This window comes from Hemicordylus capensis, chromosome 2 (assembly GCF_027244095.1).
Source record: "Hemicordylus capensis ecotype Gifberg chromosome 2, rHemCap1.1.pri, whole genome shotgun sequence".
Classification (NCBI taxonomy): Eukaryota; Metazoa; Chordata; class Lepidosauria; order Squamata; family Cordylidae; genus Hemicordylus; species Hemicordylus capensis.
The window spans coordinates 208,231,384-208,250,954 of NC_069658.1; the positions used below are offsets into that span (position 1 = coordinate 208,231,384).

General features: G+C 53.7%; 1 protein-coding gene across 2 annotated transcripts in view; it reads right to left on the reverse strand.

Annotated features, from left to right (window-relative positions):
* Nucleotides 1-19,571, reverse strand: part of SBNO2 (strawberry notch homolog 2) — an 84,770-nt gene that overhangs the window by 33,002 nt on the left and 32,197 nt on the right. Inside the window, exons 4-9 of one of the 2 annotated variants that reach the window (XM_053300134.1) lie at nucleotides 19,039-19,162; nucleotides 6,995-7,156; nucleotides 4,174-4,257; nucleotides 3,928-4,024; nucleotides 3,351-3,511; nucleotides 754-887 (exon numbers count right to left, since the gene is read on the reverse strand). In XM_053300134.1, the coding sequence (XP_053156109.1) occupies nucleotides 754-887; nucleotides 3,351-3,511; nucleotides 3,928-4,024; nucleotides 4,174-4,257; nucleotides 6,995-7,156; nucleotides 19,039-19,162 (762 nt within the window). Of the gene's footprint in view, nucleotides 1-753; nucleotides 888-3,350; nucleotides 3,512-3,927; nucleotides 4,025-4,173; nucleotides 4,258-6,994; nucleotides 7,157-13,479; nucleotides 13,690-19,038; nucleotides 19,163-19,571 lie in introns of those variants that run through there. The other variant, XM_053300135.1, reaches the window with a different exon arrangement.

Below are 19,571 nucleotides of genomic sequence, written 5' to 3' on the forward strand. Positions count from 1 at the left end.
GCACCCCACACAGCCCAGAGGAGTGAGAACACGGCGGGGAGCAGCAGCTGGCTAGAACGCTGCTACTGCTGCTGGCCCACTGGGACCGGAAAGAAGCCGTGGCCTGCCGCCCTGGGAAGTGGAGGGGAGTCCGTCCCAGCAGCGGGAGCTGGTTGCTGGCTCAAAGGCCAACGAAAGCCCAAGAGAAAGGGGGGGAGGGGGGAAGAGGCGAGCTGGAGAGACAGCAGTCGGCACAGGAAGGGTTAAAGCAGACTCCTGGCCAACGTTCCTGCAGAGCAGACACCTCTCCTGCAGCCGCATCCACAGCCGGCAGCGCGTGTGCCGGGGAATGCCATGTTGCTGGCATGCGGGGCGCTTCTGCCCATGCACAACGGCAGCTCGTGGGCGTCCTCTTGGGCCAGGGGCGGTGGAATAAAGCCGGCACACACTTAGGCCAACGGGCGGACTGAGCTCTTGCCGGGGAATACCACGCACCCGATGGACTCCCCCCGAGATGCTGCTGTGTAGCAGCGCTCTGGCGGTTTTGCCCACTACTGGCGCCGAGAAAAGGGAACGAGGGGTTGGAGGAAGTGGCTGTCCTACACGGAAGTAGCACTGCATGTGCCCCCCGCCACAAGCCTTCGGGCAACTGCTCGGCGGTAAACCTCTGGCGCCGCTCCCCAGAATATCTTCGGACTGCAGGAGAGCCTCCCCGGGGGCAGGAAAGGAATGGCATCAAGGGAGGGCATCTCCTTCAAGCGAGAGGACACTCACCAGAGGGCTTTCTTCCTTCCCTTCAGGTAGTTTTCAAAGATGATCCCTGCGACGGTCCGGCCCTTCCCGACGCCAGCCCCGTCCCCGATGAGGAAGCCGGCTCTTTGCCCGCTGGGGAGTAATATCTCATGTTGCTGCCGATTCAGAAGAAAAGGGTTAGCCCTGGGAGGAGCCAAACAGTGCCATGCTTACCGGGTTTCCCATTTGCCTCCTGACGGTGTCAGACTTGCATCCTGACCAGGGGCGTAACTCTCCGAGGGCAAGGGGAGGCAGTTGTCTGGGGGCCCACTGCCTTGGGGGCGGGGCCCAGAGGCAAGCCACATGACGGACTCCCCCAGCCGCGCACCCGCCCGGGCTTCCTTCAGTCGCATTCATCCTCCAAAAGTGATGTGAGTGTGAAGACCTGGAGCTAGCAGAACAGCATGTCTTTCTCTGGTCCCCTTAAATGACTTGCATCGTCCACAATTTACAAAACCGTTTTTAAAATAATTTAGGACGATGTTCTACTGGAGGTTCTCCAACCTCCCTTTTGTAGCGAAGGTGTTAGAGAGGGTTGTATGTGCCCAGCTTGAGAGGGTCTTAGAAGAAAACTGGCTATCTTAATTCTTATTAGTCGGGGTTCCAGGCCTCGGCATAGCACAGAGACAGCATTGCTCGCTCTGGTAGATGACCTTCTTTGGGACCTTGATGAGGGTGGTGTCCCTCTCCTGGTCCTTCTAGATCTCTCAGCGGCTTTTGACACTATCCTCCTTGACCGCCTGCGTGAGTTGGGTATCGGGGGCACTATCTCACAGTGGTTCCGTTCCTACCTTAGCGGGCGTGTCCAGTCGGTATGCATTGAGGACAGATGCTCTGACCCATGGCCCCTCCTTTACGGAGTTCCCCAGGGTTCAGTTCTTGCCCCTGTCCTCTTTAACATCTATATGGAGCCACTGGGTCAGGTCATTTCCCAGTTTGGGGCGAGATTTCACCAAAACGCTGATGATACTCAGCTGTATATTGCCATCCCAGACCATTCTGGAGATGCTGTTTTCTGTGCTTACTCGATGCCTGGAAGCTGTTAAGGTCTGGATGAATCAAAATAAGCTCAGACTGAATCCCACCAAGACTGAACTACTCTTACTCAGCCCTCGTAGCGGCCAACAGCTGGATGTGAACCTTGTTTTAGATGGGGTGGCACTGCCCCCGAAGGAGCTTGTACGTGACGTGGGGGTCCTTTTGGACTCGCACCTCCTGCTTGAACAGCAGGTGGAGGCTGCAGCCAGAAGTGCCTTTGCCCAGCTCCATCTGATTCGTCAATTACGCCCTTACCTTGACCGGCAAGCATTAATGACAGTGACCCATGCCCTTGTGTTATCTCCCGCCTAGACTACTGTAACGCCCTCTATCATTCTAGGGTTACCTTTGAGGACGATCGGAAAGCTACAACGGGTCCAGAATGCAGCGGCTCGTTAACTTATGGGTGCCAGAAAATATGACAGGGTAACACCTCTCCTGCAGTCATGTCAAAGCCTTGCGGGGTTTGGCACCTGTTGACCTACAGACCCGCCTCTCCTATCCAGTTAAATCCCGTCCGGTCAGATGGCCCTTTTGTTGGTCTCCGATTTCCGAGAGGTTCGGGGAGCTAGAACCCGTGAAAGGGCCTTCTTGGTTGCCGCCCCACTTCTCTGGAATTCCCTTCCCCTGCAGATTCGTTTAGCTCCTTCTCTGTCGATTTTTAATTCTTTATTGAAGACTTTTCTTTTTCACCAGGCTTTTGCCCTGTAGTTTATCTAACCCACCCCGTTAGTTACTTTAGTTTTATTTAGAATCTAATTTTAATGCTGTTTTGTTTTGCATGTTTTTGTACACAGCCCAGAGTCTTCGGAGTGGGCGGTATATCAAATGTTTCAAATAAATAAATAAATATTGTGGCACATAGGTGTTTATTTATCTCTCTCACTCTCTCTTTCACACACCTATGAGCCGCAATAGAACATCATCTTAAATTATTTATTTAAAGGTTTTGTAAAATTGTGAACGATGCAAGTCATTTAATGGTACTAGAATGGTACAAGCGTATATATATATATATATATATATATATATATATATATATATGCATGCTATCTATCTATATCTATATATGCTTTTTGTTACCACTATTCAGCCTCATTTAAGATTTCTTTACTTCACGAGCTGAGCTTCAGTGAGGGGGGGGCCATTTTTAAATCTTGTCTCTGGGCCCGCTCCAAGCTCGCTACGGCCCTGATCCTGACCCCCTCCAGCCTCTGTGTGTCAGGAAACACATGGCAGCCCGGCAGGAGGCAACCTGACCCTCTGAGCCGGCAAGGATCTGCCCAGCCACATTCCGTGGCCGTGGGCAACCTGGGGGGGTCTGGAAGCCACGTCCCCTGAGGAATGGCCCAAAGTGTGGCGTGGGCCTAGCCTGGAGAAAAGGACGACGCCAATGATGAAGGGGAGGTACGAGAGCCCTCCTCAAAGAGCCGAAGGGCTGCAACGGAGAAGACGGAGCAGACACTAGAACCCATGGAGGGAAATGACAAGGAGGGACATGACCGGACCCACCGGAGGTGCCCTCGTCGTCCCAGACATACCTGGCAGGCATAAGTAATCGCTTCCAGCTGTAGTGCGGAGAGAAACCCGTTGTCAGCGATCGAGCTGGAGAGGGACAGGCTGTAGGTGACGTCTGGCGGGGGGACGCTGGAGAGGGTGCTCGTTTCGACCACTCGGTCGGGGTGCTGCTTCCCGATTTTCGCTGCAAGTTAAGACAGAGCAAGCGAGTCAGCCACGACGGTTGCCTCTCGGCTGGAGGAGAGCTGGCTTGGTGGTCGCAAGCATGACCGGTACCCTTAGCTAAGCAGGGTCTGCCCGGGTGGCATCTGAATGGGAGACAGCGTGTGTGAGCACTGGAAAAGATTCCCCCCTAATGGCGCTGCTCTGGGAAGAGCATCTAGGCTCCATGTCCCCTCTCTAGCGCCATCCCGACGCCTGTTGGCCAGTGTGGCTAGGGATGATGGGAGTTGTAGTCCAAGAACAGCAGCCCCCGTCTGTCCTCAGACAGCCCTGGGCTAGACAGGCCCAGGGCTGTCTGACTCGGAAGGAGGCAGCGTTCTGTGTCCGGGGCACGCTCTTTTGGCCAAAGCCGGAGCCGCCTCCCCCAGGCCCACTCACATTTAGAAGGGACGTAGTCCGCGTAGGTCTCCGTGTGCCCCAGCTCCTCCGTTTCGTCATCGTCTCCTTCCTCCTCCTCGTCTACCTGAGTTTGGGACTGAGACCAAGGCAGACCAAAGAGTCAGGCCTAACGAGAGTCTGGGTGCTGCCCTCTCTCCTCCCCCCCCCCCAGCGCCCCGCGATCCCGCCTCCCCTTCCTCCCCCCACGGTGGTCTCCGGCCACTCCTTCCCTGACCCCGTCCCCACCTGAATGCTGGACAGGAGAGGGGTCTCTTGCGCAGCGGCCACGTGGCTCTCGATTCCCTGTAAGCCTTCCAGGCCTTGCAAGAGCTGTGGAGGAGAGAAAGAGGGGAGGAAGTCTTCAAGCGCAACCGTTGAGAGGGGAGCTGGGAAGAGGAAGGTGGGTCCGGAAACCGTCCCGTGAAGAACGGCTGAAGGAGCGGAGGGGGAAAAGGAGAGCCCTCTTCAAAGATCGGAAGGGCCAGAACCTACAAGGAAGCCGGTTCAGGCTAGACACTCGGAGCCACTGCCTGCCAGGAAGAGCTGTTGGAATGTGGAACCATCTGCCTCATGCAGCGACAGGCCTTCCCTTGCTGGAGGTTTTCAAACAGAGGCTGGCCAGTCACTTCTCAAGGCCGCTGTTGTGGATTCCTGCATCGAGCGGGGGGGGGGGTGACCTCCAGGGTCCCTTCAACCTTCTATGAATCTAAGAATAGCCAGGAATACTATGCACCCTGCCCTCCCAAAACATCTCTTCTCCCACATTACTACTACTACTACTCCCTGCTAACTGAGCAAAGAGGCACCTTTTTAAAGCGGCAATTATATTTATTTAGCAGGGGGAGAGCAAGCGGCCCTATCCATCCCCAGCACAGCATCCCTCCAGTGGCTGTTGCTGGGGTATGTCTTTTTTAAAAAAAAAAAAGATTGTGAGCCCTTTGGGGAAAGGGAGCCATTTTATTTATTTGTTATTTACCTATGTATAGTGCTTTGGAAACTTTTGTTGAAAAGCAGTATATCAATATTTGTAGCAGTAGTACTTATATACTGCCCCTCAACAAAAGTTTCCAAAGCGGTTGATATAGGAAAAATAAAATAAAATGGTCCCCTGAGCCCAAAGGGCCCACAATCTAAAAAGAAACCTAAGGCAACAGACCCTGGAGGGAGGCTGTGGTGGGGATGGATAGAGCCAGTTGCTCTCCCCCTGCTAAACATAAGTGACACCACTTTACAAGGCATCTCTTTGCTCAGTTAGCAGGGGCGAGCTCATTGCCTAAGCCTTCTAGAAAGCTTTGCAGCTGAAAATAAGAGCCGGAACAACTGCTCAGAAGGCCTGCTCGGTAGGAGGTCCTCGAAGAGCAAGGCTTGCCTGGCTGTGGCACCGACCTTTCAGGAGGCAAAGCCAAGCCCACCAGGTCCCTCAGGCAACTGGTCAAAACGTGGCTCTTTCAGAAATCTTTGGGGCTACCTTCCTTTGGGCCAGAGCTTGACATGAGGCTATTGTTGACCATCCTATGATCAACCGTTGGTTACTTTTTGTTTGCTATTGTCATGGTCCGGGACCTGTACTGAGTTTTGGCCATTCCAGTTTGTGTCTTGGGTCTTTGATGGGCTTCTTTTAACCTTGGGCAGCTAGCTAGCTAGCTCTCTCTCTCTCTCCCCCTCGCCTACCTCACAGGGTTGTTGTGAGACCAACACTGGGGAGGGTGGGGAACACAATGTGCACCCTCCTGAGTTCCTTGGAAGGAAGGTAGTATTAAGAAAAATGCAATAAATAAAATAAGAAGTTGTCTGTTGGCCACTTCAGGGTTGTTTCTGACATCGTGGCCACGAGTTCAGACAGAGGGAAAACCTGAAGAAAAACTCCTCACCTATATTTTGGGGTGGGGGGGGCGGCAATACACTTTTGGGGGACCAAATGTTTTCTGGGGGCAGAAAAAGCACTTCTTAACATGGGGGAGAGGAAACACACTTGGGGCAGGTGAAAAGCTAATACTTTACGGGACAGGGGCTCCTCCTAAAATGAGGGGGGGGCTCCTTAAATACTATGGGGGGGGGATCTGCAAACCTAATCCTAACTTTGTATAAAGTCACTCTGGAATTTGCATTTCCCAAGAACACCCCCTTCCACCCCCCAACGGGGGGGGGGAGGAGTCGAAGAAGAGAAAGTCAGCAATTGTCTGGGGAGTGGTGTTAGTGGCGGTGGGGAGAATCCAAACACAATCAAATACTTGGCAAAGTGGCTCCCTTTCAGCTTTATAGCCAAGGGTGTCGTTGCCAGGACTATAAAGAGAGAGAGATCCACATTCCTGAAGCAGAAGCGAAAATGGGAAACCCAGAGCACAAACACACGCTGCAATTATTTCCCTTTACTGGAAGTCTGAGTCACAATTACCAGCAGGAAGTTGGAGACAAGAGCAGAGGAAGTTTAGGGGGGTGTGTGTGTGTGTGTGTGTGTTTGTGTGTGTGTGTGTGTGTGTGTGTGTGAACGACAACAGCTTCAGCCCGCAGGTAATCAAGTATTTATTCTTTTCTTCACTGGCCTTATTTAATCAATTGGTCTTCTGCCACGTGGCACTCAAAACTGGGTGTGAAATGCACCCATCAGAGCAGCGAGCTGATGGATCTGCCGGTGGGGGCCTTTTTTTTAAATTGGCAAGATCACATCTTAAAAAGAGGTGAAGCTGCAAGAGAACGGCATTTCTAGACAGGTGAAAGGGAGTTCTTTTAGCTATCAAGTGAAGACTGCTCTGTTCACCCAGGCTTTTAAAGCAGGTCTTTGAAAGAGGTTTTTTAAAGTGTTGTGTATTTCATTGTCAATATTTCACTGCCTTTTGTTTTGTGTGTTTCAGTTGTATGTTGTATTGGAATGATGTTTTATTGCTTTACTGTCTGAGCCACCCAGAGAACAGTTTGTCATGGGCTGGCCAGCAAATAAAATCATTGTCTTTTGTCGTTATTTTTAGAAAACGTGTTAGGGGACCCACTCTAGATCTCTTTGCACTCATGTCGAAGTTTAGAGGCCTGCTTGGAGGCGGGGGGAAGCCGCCCTGGCCGGCTGGCTGACCTCTATTTGGTTCTGCTGGGGTGTGCTGATGTCCCATATCGTTGGCACGTGGCTGAGGCTGTCGGCGGGCAGGAATTCCTGAGCATCGGCGATGTCCGAGAGGGAATCCGTAGGGGAGGAGAAGAGGGAGTTGCTGGAGATTTCATTGAGGTATGAAGAATCCTGGGAAAGTGACCAGAGAGAGAGAGAGAGCACACATCCGTGACTTGTCGTCGCTGCCATGCAACCGACATCCATACCTCGCTTTCCTACTCCTGAAAGGCACTTAAAGCAGCGCACAGTGCAAAACTAGCATCGCCACCGAGGAGGAGAACAAGGCAACCCAAATGCAGCCCTTGATCTTCCTCCCTGCTGATTCCTAAGGAGAGCCAGGAGGACGGAAGAACAGCCCTGCCGGATCAGGGCCCAAGGAGGCCCATTCTAGTCCAGCCTCCTGTTTCCCACAGTGGGCCACCAGATGCCGCCTGTGGGGAGCCCACAGGCAAGAGCGGCGAGGGGCAGGCCGCCTCTCCTGCTGCTGTGGCTGCCCTGCAACTGGGATTCAGAGCATGCCGCTGGATTGGACTATAGGAACGTCTCTCTCGGTTTACTGCATTTACTTGCATCCCAGGTTTTTTTTTTGATACTAGAAATCAGGAGGTAGTCTTAAATTCCGAGTCCTGTTCCTTTCAAATAAATGCAGGCATAACCTGCATAATTATAACGCAGGTATAACCTGCTTTATTAATTATGCAGGTATAACCTGCATAAACAATTAAACAAACAAATAATTTAATCTCTATTTTTTTAAGACAATCGTCTTAAATTCATAGGGCTATTTATTTTTACACCAAATCCCGCTCTTCCTCTGAGGAGCCCAGATCAGTGTACATGGTTTATGTTTATGCTCACAACAGCCCTGTGAGGCAGGTACGGCTGAGAGAGAAGCAACTGGCCCAAAGTCACCCAGTGAGTTTTATGGCTGAATGGGGATTTGGTCTCCCCACTTACAGTCCAACAGTCCTTTCAACAGGAAGCTGCTGCCTACTGAGTCTGACCCTTGGTCCGTCTAGCTCGGGATCGTCGCCACGGACTCGCAGCAGCTCTCCAAGGCAGGCCTCTTCCCCAGCCCTTCCTCACGATGCTGGGAGACCTGGCCCTTCTCAGTCATAAACAGATGTTCTGCCGCTGGGTTGAGGCCCCATCCCATTAGAGGTCCTCGTGCCTGGGGGCAAGGGTCTCGGCCTTGTGTCCTCTGGGTTGCTGCCTGTTTCACACACACACCCCGCCCCACAACTCAATAGGAGCCCCTATTAATAGCGGCGGTTTGAGACCCAGCCCAGGGAGAGGGACGCAGTGGGGTTCAACACAGCAGCCATCAAGGTTCCCATTTCCTGGGCACACTGGCCGCGGCCCACTGGAGAAGGGCTGGGGGTGGGAGAGGGGGGGCTTCTGCCTCTAGGCCACGACTCCCGCCTGCAGGGCCAGGTGGGGAAATCGCCCGCGCAAGCTGAAACGGGCTGCAGGCGGGCAAGTTCCCGGAAAGCAGAAACGGAGCAGCACCTCCGAGGCTGAACCGGGCTGGAATTTATTCTTTTCCTTTGGAGGGTTGGGCTTCTCGCATCGGGAGCGCTCGGAAGCCCAACCGTCTGAAGCGGGGCGGCTCAAAAGGCCACCACCTGGCCCCCCCGCACGCGTGTAGACTCGATGCACGTGGGGTGAGATCCTGCAAAGCGGGAGGTGTGTGTGTACAAACACACACACACTCACTCACTCACTCACGGCCAGGAAAAAGGTGACCCCATGGGGGTCAGAATGCCCCACCGACACCGTGCCCCCTCACCATAGGGGATGTGGGAATATAAAAAGGTTTTAGTACATCGGAAACTGCCTGCTATACTGAGCCACATCCTCGGTCCGCCTAGCCCCGTCTTTTCTGCACGGACTGGCAGCGGCTCTCCTGGGTTTCAGACAGGGGTCCTCCTCCCAGCCCTACCTGGAGATGCTGCCAGGGATTTAACCGGGAACCTTCCGCGTGCAAAACAGGGGCTCTGCCGCTGAGCTGGGGATGCTGCTGACGAACACACGAAGGCAGCCTCCTACCGAGCCCAGCCCTTGGTCCGTCTAGCTCAGTCCTGCCAGCTCTGACTGGCAGCAGCAGGTCTTCCCCAGTCCTCCCAGCTAACGGCCTTCCAGCTGTGGGCGCCGGAGGCCCAACCTGCTGCTCCACAGAGCTCCGGTGCTCCTGACAAACAGGCCTGGCTGTTTCCGCCGGGTTTTCCCAGTGGGGCGTCTGCCCAATCCGTCCTCGACTCGGTGGCCTCTGCTTTGGGCTGGAGTTCAGTGCTGCAGTCACGGTCCTGCCTTTGGCGAGGCGGAGAAGGGTTTGCTTCCTGGGCAGAAGCAGCTGGCCAGAGAGACAGCCGGCTTTCTCTCTCTCCTCCTGCCGCTCGCAGCCCAAGGGAGAGAGCCGTTGGGCAGAGCGGGACCCTAGGGCAGGTTACCTCCCTGCCTAAGGGGCTGCTCAGGTAGTCGGCAAGGATGCATTATGCCCTCGCCCGGAATCCAAGACGAGGCCCCCAAGGCAGAAATGGGGATGCCATCTTAAAGTCAGAATCCTCTTCCTTTTGGATTAACCCAGGTATAACCTGAGCCGTTATTTCAAAGGGGGTTGTCTTCAATTCAGAGCCGGGTAAGTACAGCAGAAGCATAGAGAATACTGGAAATTTTGGGGGTGGGAGGGGACCCCTGGAGGTCATCTAGTCGAATCCCCTGCTCAGCACCAGAATCAGCGACAGGTGTCACGGAAGGGGACAACCGAAGGTTGGCGGGTCTTCCAGTGCCATTCCCTACTCCCTGCCAGAGGGCCGTCCAAGCTCTACCTGGAAACCTCCAGCAATGGAGAGCCCGCCAATGCATGAGGCAGGCTGTTCCGCCGGCCAGCAGCTCTTACAGTCAGGGATTTCAAAGCTCCTCCTGGCATTCCATTTCCAAGAGCAGCAACTAAAGCATGAAAGCAACTAGCCCTCAGACACACAAGGCCCCTATACAGGGGTGGGTGGGTACGGGTTTCCATTTAACTCTCACAGCTAACAGAAGCTGATCGGCCTCCCAGAAGGAGAGCCTTGCTGGCCCAGAGTCAAGGCCCATCTCATCTCCTCCAGTCTCCGAAGAAATGCACCAGTGCTGTGACTCCTGCAAGAAAAGGCTGCGAGGGAGGAAGGCCCAGCCAACGGGAGGGAGCTTTGCCCAGACAGTGAGAAGTTAACCCCGTCGCCAAAAGGACAAGGAAGCGGACACCAGGCGGGCAGGCTCCGGGCAAGCCGTCAGCGCCGCTGTCTTTAAAGCCGCGGGCGGGTGGGGGAAAGGTCTGTGGTCCCAGAAGAGGAAAGGGGGGTCTGAATGAAGCCCCTTTTGCCTTTGGCCTTCCAGCACTGCCTCTGGGCCTCCTTCCTTCGGAGGGCTGAAGTGGCTGCAGCGTGGTGTAGTGGTTAGAGTGCTGGACTAGGACCAGAGAAACCCGAGTTCAAATCCCCATTCAGCCATGAAAACTAGCTGGGTGACTCTGGGCCAGGCACTTCTCTCTCAGCCTAGCCTACTTCACAGGGTTGTTGTGAAAGAGAAACTCAAGTGTGTAGTACACCGCTCTGGGCTCCTTGGAGGAAGAGCGGGATGTAAATGTAAAATTAATAATAATAATAATAATAATAATAATAATAATAATAATAATAAATTCCAGATCGCCGAGGAAGACGAGATGAAGAATCCATTCTCTCTGCTCCCAGCAGCCGGTTAGTATGGACTCAACAACAGCGTGGACTTGCACACACTCAGAGTCAACGGCGTACAAGCCTGCTCTTGAACTGGCTGTGCCCACTATAGGCCAATTCCTTGGCATGGCAGCCTTCTTACGAATGAATAAAAGCTACCCCCCTCAGAGAGAGAGAGAGAGAGAGAGAGAGAGAGAGAGAGAGAGAGAGAGAACGCCATCTGTATTATTCTGCTTCTGCAAAGCCGTGCAGACTTCCGAGGCCCACAGAACACTTCTTCCTCTTCCACCTGAATACACCTGTGCGGTTCCCAAAGCCTGCACACTTACACACCAAGAGACGTAATGTTCGAGTTAGATATTGCCTGGCTTGGTTTTATTTAAAAGCTGGACAAGCTATGCAAACTTCCAAGGCCTACAGAAGGCTTCTTCATTATCCCTTCCCCCCTGCACACAGCTGTGCAGTTGCAAAGCCTGCACGCTGACACACCAACAGAAGCCGTGCTGAAGGGCTTGGCTGGGCTTAAAAGCTGCCTTCCACCTCTCCTCCAAGGAGATGTGCCTGGCGGATGCCCCGCTTGTTGTCTCACAACCACCCTGTGGAGTAGGCTAGACCAAGAAGTGCGGACGGAGCCGAGGAGAGACACAGAGATGTTTTGTTTTTTTCCTGAACAGCGCCTTGAGCTTCAGTCCAAGATCAGCCCTTGACGAGCCTCACACTGGCTCTCAGCCTTAACTGGGTTCCACGGGGTTCTGGCCTTTTGTCACATAGGAAAAGAAGAAGATGCCTTTGACCGAGTCAAACCCTTGGTCCCTCTAGCTCAGAGCTGCCGGCACGGGCTGGCAGCAGCTCTCCCAGATTCCAGGCCAGTCTCTCTCCCAGCCCTTCCTGCCTGCAGAGCAGATGCTCTACCCCTGAACGACAACCCTCTTCAGGGCACAGACATCCTCTGTCCCCCGCATAGCTGCTGTGCGCAAACCTCAGAAGAGCTTCGCTGGGACTGGACCAAAACAGCCTCCCAGCTGATGACGAGACGCCACTGGGAAGCCCTCATTAGTCCACCAGGAGTAGACTGCCCCTGTATATGGAGGCTCCGTTTAGCTTTCCCGACTAAACAGCCGTAATAGCTATCCTGGCAAACAGACCCCGCTCAACGACCATAGGAGGACCTAAAGTGAGTCCTGCCAAATTGGACCAAAGGTCCCTCTAGAGCAGGAATTCTCAACGTGTGGGTCCCCAGATGTAACTGGACTTCAACTCCCATAATTCCCAACCAAAGACCACTGGGGCTGGGGATTATGGGAGTTGAAGTCCAATAACATCTGGGGACCCACACGTTGAGAAACCCTGCCCTAGAGACAAGGTCTTCCTTCCAACAGCTGGATGGGCCGGTCTCTCCAGAAAGCCCTCAAGGGAGGCTTGAAGGGAGCAGCCCTCTCCCGCCGGCTCTCCCCAGGACTTGGCATCAGGGGGCAGACTGCCTCCGAACACGATGGCCAGGAGGGTCTTGGAGCAGGCGCCAGGAGAACAGGGAAGCGTTGCCCCACGTACGATGCCCTCAGCTCCTTGGAGGAGATGGGGAGAGGCATGCCGCAGCTCCATAAAGAGGCTGAAACAAGGCAGGCAATCTTGGGCCAGAGGTTTTAGCACTCAAGACACACACAGGCGGATGCAAGCACAGGACCACTTCTGGGGGGTGGGTGAACTGAGCTGGGCTCAGACCGATGCCGACCACGTCTCAACCCCTCCCGTATACGACCCCACGCAATCCAGCCCCTGCACCCACCCACAGGGAACAGCCATATATTGAGTCGGGCCATTGGTCCATCTAGCTTAGTATTCTCAACCCAGGCTGGCAGCGGCTTCTCCAAGGTTGCAGGCAGGAGTCTCTCTGAGCCTTATCTGGAGATGCTGCCAGGGAGGGAACTTGGGACCTTCTGCTCTCCCCAGAGCGGCTCCATCCCCTAAGAGGGGAATCTCTTGCAGTGCTGCTCACACATCAAGTCTCCCATTCAGATGCAACCAGGGTGGACCCTGCTTAGCTAAGGGGACAAGTCAGGCTTGCGACCACCAGACCAGCTCTCCTCTCCTAGCGCCACGCCAAGGAGTCCGACCCGAGGAGCCACGCAGATCCCCGGTTCTAAAACAGACAGACCCGAGACGGGCAAGAACTTGAACAGGCTGCCGCTTCCGCTTTGGGAATCTGGCAGAGTCCCGGTGCAATGAGAAAACTGAGTCCCAGCAACTTCCCTCTCTTGGGGACGCCGGTTCAGGGATGGGGAAAACTTTCCTAGCGCACTGGAAACTCGCACAAGCCCAGAGTTTTCACAGTGATGTCACCCGACAAAGACACCCCCCCGCCCGCCCGCCTCCCAGTCGTAAGGGTCTAATAAGGCAAACCCTTTGAGTGAGTTTATTGGCGAGATCCTTGTGTGTCCCAAAAACAAAGACGGGGCTTCTTCTCTTTTCCTCCAGCAGTTCACAAGCTCGCGGCTCTCCGCCTGCGCTCCACAACCCTATTTCCGCACCCTGAAAAGCCATTAAAAGACGCTGGACAACCAGGCAGGCACTGGATAGTCTGAACTTTGACCAGCGGCGGGACAGGAACGGTGACCTTCCCCCTTTTGAAAGAGGCTCCCCTCGCAGGGCAAAGAGGAGAGGGTGGAGGAAACGGCGAGGAGGGTTTTGCCTTTTCTAAAAAAAAGCCAAAAGGAAGGAAGGAGGCGAAAGAGTTACCTTGAAGAGAGAGGCAAACTTGAGCCAGAACTCCACCTGGGACATAGTAGACGGGCATCCGAGGCGTCGTGGGAGAAGCTGGTGCGTGGCGAGGTGGCGGCGAGGCGGTCTTTCTGGGCACCCCAGGGCGGCCAAGTTTGCCTCATGACAGCAGGCACGTTGGGAGCCGGCAGGAGAGTGGCATGGGGATGGATTCTCCCCCCCCTGCTTCTCTTTAATGGGCACTAAATTAGAAAGCGCGAAAAACCAGCGGAGGAGGAGGGGGCGAGGGCTGGAGGGGGGTGGGAGAAGCCGGCCCCACACACACACACACACACACAGAGGCAGCCGCTCCGCCGCTCTGCCATCCAGCCCCACCGCCACTGGTTTCGTCACGGAGAGGAGGGCACTTTCTTCCTCTAAATCCAGCCGCCTGACTTTCAGGAAATGAAGGGCTGGTTGGTAAGTCAGTGAAATTACTGGCAGTGAGCGCCGAATTACTGTCCGTGTGGTGTAATTTAACCACAGAGCCACTGTAAACAGAAGGCGCAGAGACGCACCGGAGGGCTCCAGCACCAGCCCCCCACGCTCCCCCCACCCCACCCCACCCCGGCTCCTGCCTCTGTGCAAAAACACAAGGGGGAGGGGAGGGCGGCTCGAACCCTCCCCCCCCCGCAAACGGTGTTTGCAATCCTTTTTTCCGGGGGGGACAAGCCAAAGACAGCAACTCAATTCCGTCCCGGGGCTGCCGGGAAGAGGAACCGGTGAGGATTCCTTAACTTTTTTCCACCTTTCCAACTCAAAACGTCCGTTGATTGGTTTGGGGGGTGCAAGTGTGTGTGTTTTTTTCCCCTCAGAACGTAGATGCCCCCTCTCTTTTGAAGACCAAACCGAACCAACACAAATCGTTCTCCTAAAAGGGGCAAACAAGGAGGAACTTCGAGCAAAGAGGCTAAAACGAAAGCAACCCGTCACCGAAGCCCAGACGCCACTTTCCCTGCATTTCACACCACCCGGCCGATTCTTCCCTGGAGGGGAAGGCCGCCAAATCAGAGCCCAACTGCCCCCCCCGCCCCGCTGCAGCCTACCAGAACAGACCCTAGACACTTAATGGAGCAGTGGGGCAGGACCCCTAAGAAGTGGGGCAGGGGAGCTGAAGCTTCAAAACAGCGCCCCCCCCACCCCAACATCAGAATGACGCAGTGGCCGGTTTCCTGGTCACGACCAGAATGAGTCACTGTGCACCAACTACTATCTGGGAGGGTTGTGACAGACGTCATTTCCTCTCGCGACAGAAACCACAGCCCGTGGACGGGGCAGTGGGGCAAGACGGCTGTGCCGGCCGTGAAACCTCAACACCCCCGCCTCTCACCCCACACCCACACCCCTCTAAAAAAGCCACAGGGGCCAGGAAGACCCTTCGAGAGGTTCAGAAGGAGCAAGAGGTACCAGCCAAGGCCTGCTGCCCCAAGGGGTTCTGGGCACCACAACCAAGCCGTGTGGACTTAAAACGTGGCCCTGGCACTGAAAGGCAGCCGTGAATCCCCTCCTGAGCTCTGCCCTGTGCTCTTAAGGGCTGTAACTGGCCCGCTGTGGCCACCACTTCTGCAAACAGGCTCTGCTGTGTGGGTCGTGTTTTCCCCCCACCAAGCCTTTTATCGAACAGAGGAAGCTGCCTTCTACTGAGTCAGACCTCTGGTCTAACTTGGCCAGTCTTGTCTACACTGACCGGCAGCAGCAGTCCAAGGTTTCAGGCAGGGGTCCCGCCCAGACCAACCGGGAGATGCTGCCAGGAAGTCAGCCTGGGACCTTCCACATGCCAAGCAGGGGATCCCCGGCTGCGCTGCGGCCCCATCCCTGCAGACACATGCCACCAGCAAATGCCTCCGGAGAGCAATCCCTCCCGTGGGAGAGGGCAGGGGAAAGGGGGATGTCCTTGCTCAGAGGGTGTGCATCTCAGAGCAAGAACAGACTCCGAGGAGGAGGCACCCCCTGCAGATCAGAGGCGGCCATGGGAATCCTTCTGGACAGCCCTGGCCCTCTGAAGCTTATTTTGAAAAGTCACTCATAGGAACCTAGGAAGCTGCCATATCCTGAGTCAGACCATTGTTCTATCTAGCTCAGTATTGTCTTCACAGACTGGCAGCGGCTTCTCCCAGGTTGCAGGCAGACTCAATTATTCCAGGGTCCTTCAAATGGAATGAGTTGCTTAAGAGCTCACAGTGTGGCTGTTTACTGCCATTTGCACAATGCCAGTTGAAGCAGAGACCTATCGCTAATTAGAACCAAGACGGAAAACATGTCAAGCACCAGAAGCCACTTAACTTTTCCTGCAGGGGAAGTCAGTCCTTCGATGGGGGCACAACAAGAGCACACGGACAAGCTGGGTGTAAGTTCTATGGTGAGTTGGATGCCATGTGTGATCCGGTGCTTTCTGTTGAAGCACTCGGCCTGTGGAACTCCCCACCTCAGGACACTGGACCCACTCCTTCCTTGGCAGTGTTCTGACAGCGTCTGAAGACATTCTTGTTCCAACAAGTGCTGGAATTTCTACTTTGCCTCTTGCTTGGCTGATGTGGTTCCTGCCGTCTTCATTGCTTAGCCTGATGGCTGTTTTTAAGTTTGCTGTGCTATCTATGCGTCCTGACTTTTCAAATTTTGAGTGCCAGCTGCTTCGGGCACCCTCAGTCTTGAGGGAAGAAGCCAGCTATCAGCGGTTTAAAACAGAGCTCCATTTGAGCCTCCCCACCTCTTTCTTAGCCACTTTCCCCAGACATGTTGTGAGTTGCACCCTCTGGGCTGGCCTCTTGGATGCCTGGTGGCTCGGTGGTGAGAATGGCACTCTGAGCATGCCACACGCGAGAGGGACACCTGGGTGAGCCAGTTCACTCCTTCCCGGAACCAGCTGTGCAGGTGGTGGTCAGCTGGCGACCCCACAGCCCAAAACATCAAGGAGTCCAGAGAAACACAGCCCAGCACGGGGGGCTTTGAGCCAGGCGTGGTGCCAATGCCTGCCAGAGTAGTAAACGTAGAGGGGGAAGTGCACACACACACACACACTTCTGGTAAATGCTCCTGGCTCCACAATGCCAAGAAACAGGGAGAGGGAAGAGAATCGCAGGCGCAACCGGTCGGACCGGCTTCTGCAGACGGGGTACCCATTTCGCTCCCAATCAAGGAGAGCCAAAGGGCAGGCGCTCTCTCTGGAAGGGTGGGTGGGGTTCCCCCACATGCCTCTGCGTTGGCCTGCCAAGCAGGCCTCTCTCCAAAATGAGATCTGGGTCGAACTGCGGTCGAGCAGAGGTCTTGGCACAGGCTCAGTGGCCGCCTGTATCTTCAGGTGCCCAAGGTCATCCTCAGTCAAAGTGGCGCATCTGTCCTAAACCAACCGGGACGATCGTTCTTTTCTCTTCCTTAGCCCCCTTGGCTGACACACGGCATGGCAGAGTTTCGTGAGTAAAAGGAAGGTCCCTGCCCTCAAGGATCTTACAAGCTGGAACTACCCCAAAGGCTTGGGGCAGCTCAGAACAGAGATCGGCAGGTGGCAGATAATTCTGTGGAGCGCATCAAGATGCAAAACCGCAGCGGAAACCTCCTCCAACATCTCCCAGCATTCCACCTCTTCCCCAGTCCAATCTGTTCCATCACGCCTCCCAGGCGGCAAACCACATTCCCCTCCAAAACACATGCGCTCCACTCATCAGAGAAACCTCGCCACCGCTTCCTGAAACCCCAGGGGCAATGCTCCACTGTCGCGCACACGCGCATGATCACCCATGTAGCTGCCTTGAGACACACCTGTTATATACACACACACACACACACACACACACACACACACACACACACACACACACACATGCACACAAGCCTAGTTGGGTCCTCCTGGGCAGCGAGACTTGGCTCAAATGGCATCCTCAACCCATTGGGCTTCCCCACTGAGAAGCTACCCACCACCCTGCCATCAGCACCCATAGATTTTACCTCCCCTAAATGAACGAGTGAGACTCGGTGGCCAGAGTGGTGGCCACTGAGAAGGCTTGGCCACCAGCACCTGAAGATTTCATCTTCCTGAACAAAGGCAGCTCAGAGTCTGCCAAGCCTATCGTGGGGAAGCAAGGAAGCAGTTGTGGGACGAGGTGCTTCAAAGGCATGAATTCAAAATTCTAGACCCTTGAGGAGTCTGGCTTAGCAGTCCCTGAGTGGGGAAAGGGGTTGGTGCTCCCCCCCATACTCCACTTGCTTCAGAGATCAGCAGCTGATCGGATTGCATCTTTAATGCTTGAGGACATGCCTTACCTGTAAGGTACTCGTTTTTCTTGGAACACTGCCCGAACCATAAGTTAAATCAATCATGCCTTAATTACTGCCTGGTTACATGCTGTCAAACAGGCCTTCATCTCCTGCCTGCTCAATTTCGGTGCCAAAACCAAAACTTGTTTCCAAATCTCTCCAAAAGCAAAATACCAAGATGCGTATCATGGATACAATAGGATTCCTTACTTATGATCTAGGAGAGACCATATTACTCCTGTACTGAAGGAGTTACACTGGCTGCCGATATGTTTCCAGGCAAAATACAAGGTGTTTGTTGGTTATAACCTATAAAGCCCTAAAGAGCTTGGGCCCTGGGTATTTAAGAGAACGTCTTCTTCATCATGAACCCCACCGCCCATTGAGATCATCTGGAGAGGTCCGTCTGCATTTGCCACCAGCTCGTCTGGTGGCTACTCAGGGACGGGCCTTCTCCATTGCTGCCCTGAGACTTTGGAATGCGCTCCCTAGTGAAATAAGAGCCTCCCCATCTCTGACAATTTTTTAAAAGTCTTTAAAGGCGCATCTGTTCACCCAGGCTTTTAACTGATACTGTTTTGATTGTTTTTAATGTTGTTTTAGAATATTGTTTTAAAACATTTTAAATTGTTGTGTTTTAAATGTCTTGATTTTGTTTTTAACTAATATTTTAGTGTTGTTTTTATCTTGTTGTAAACTGCCCAGAGATGTAAGTTTTGGGTGGTATAAAAATATGTTAAATAAATAAATAAATAAATAAAATAAAATGATACACCAGGCTTGTAAACAGGTACTCGCCTGGGGTGAGTTAAGAATAAGTTACAGGTGACCAGTGAGGGACGCTTTGCAAAAACAGGGTCACTCTTTCAGGCCACAAGTGGCAAACAGAAAAACAGTGAGGCAGCAAACGTCTCTGTGGCTAATTTCCAAGGCTGTGCCATTCCAAATTCCCAGTTATTTAACCTCCTAGACAGGCTAGGAAGATCAAAACCATTTCACATTCCATTTGCATGCATGCTTTCTTTCAGCTTTTGATGGGAGTTGTAGTCCAACAACAGTCGAGGGTCAAGGCTGCCTATTGTTGGTAGGGGCAATGCATCAGCCCAATTCTCCCACATCTGATCAACAAGAGTCAAATCATGCTGCAAAGTCACTGTTTTGTGCTACTATCTTTGGCTAGAATCAGCAAAATAATGAAGCAGAGAGTTCAGGGAGAGGAGGAGAACCCCGCTGCTGCCAGAGCAAGCCAGATCCACAGGGATCCTGGCTGCAAAGCTTGGCTCTTACCTGAGCTAAGTCGCCATTCAAGGGCAGGAAATCAACAAGGCTTGTGGGTGCATAGTTGGTGTCGGGGAAGGACGTCCTGCTGATGGAATTCGTGAAGAAATCAGACGTGGTATCAAAATATTGCCTGTGAAGGAGGAGAGAGATAGATCAGGCGAGCAAGCAATTCCCGTGCGTCTGTTTTTCCAACCTAAGGGCACAATAAGAAAGTGGTGCGCATGGATGGATTTCATTTGCACTGAATCAGGATACAATATGAAAAATCAGAAATGGTTTTTTAAAAGGTGCTATGGGTTGCCTCCTGGCCTAAGACCCAAAGGGAGTAATTGCCGCTAGCTTAAATGTGCACCCCACCCCCGGCAACCCCAAGAGAACTGGATAAGTTATCAAAAGCTTTAGCTACGCTAACTTAAAAGAAACTGAACCACCAGATCCCGAGGCAGTCTACCTGTCATTACTAAACAGCCAACAGAGGATGGACCACCTCCGTTTATACCCAGGGGAATCCAATGGGCTGGGGGGGGGGCGGAATTAAG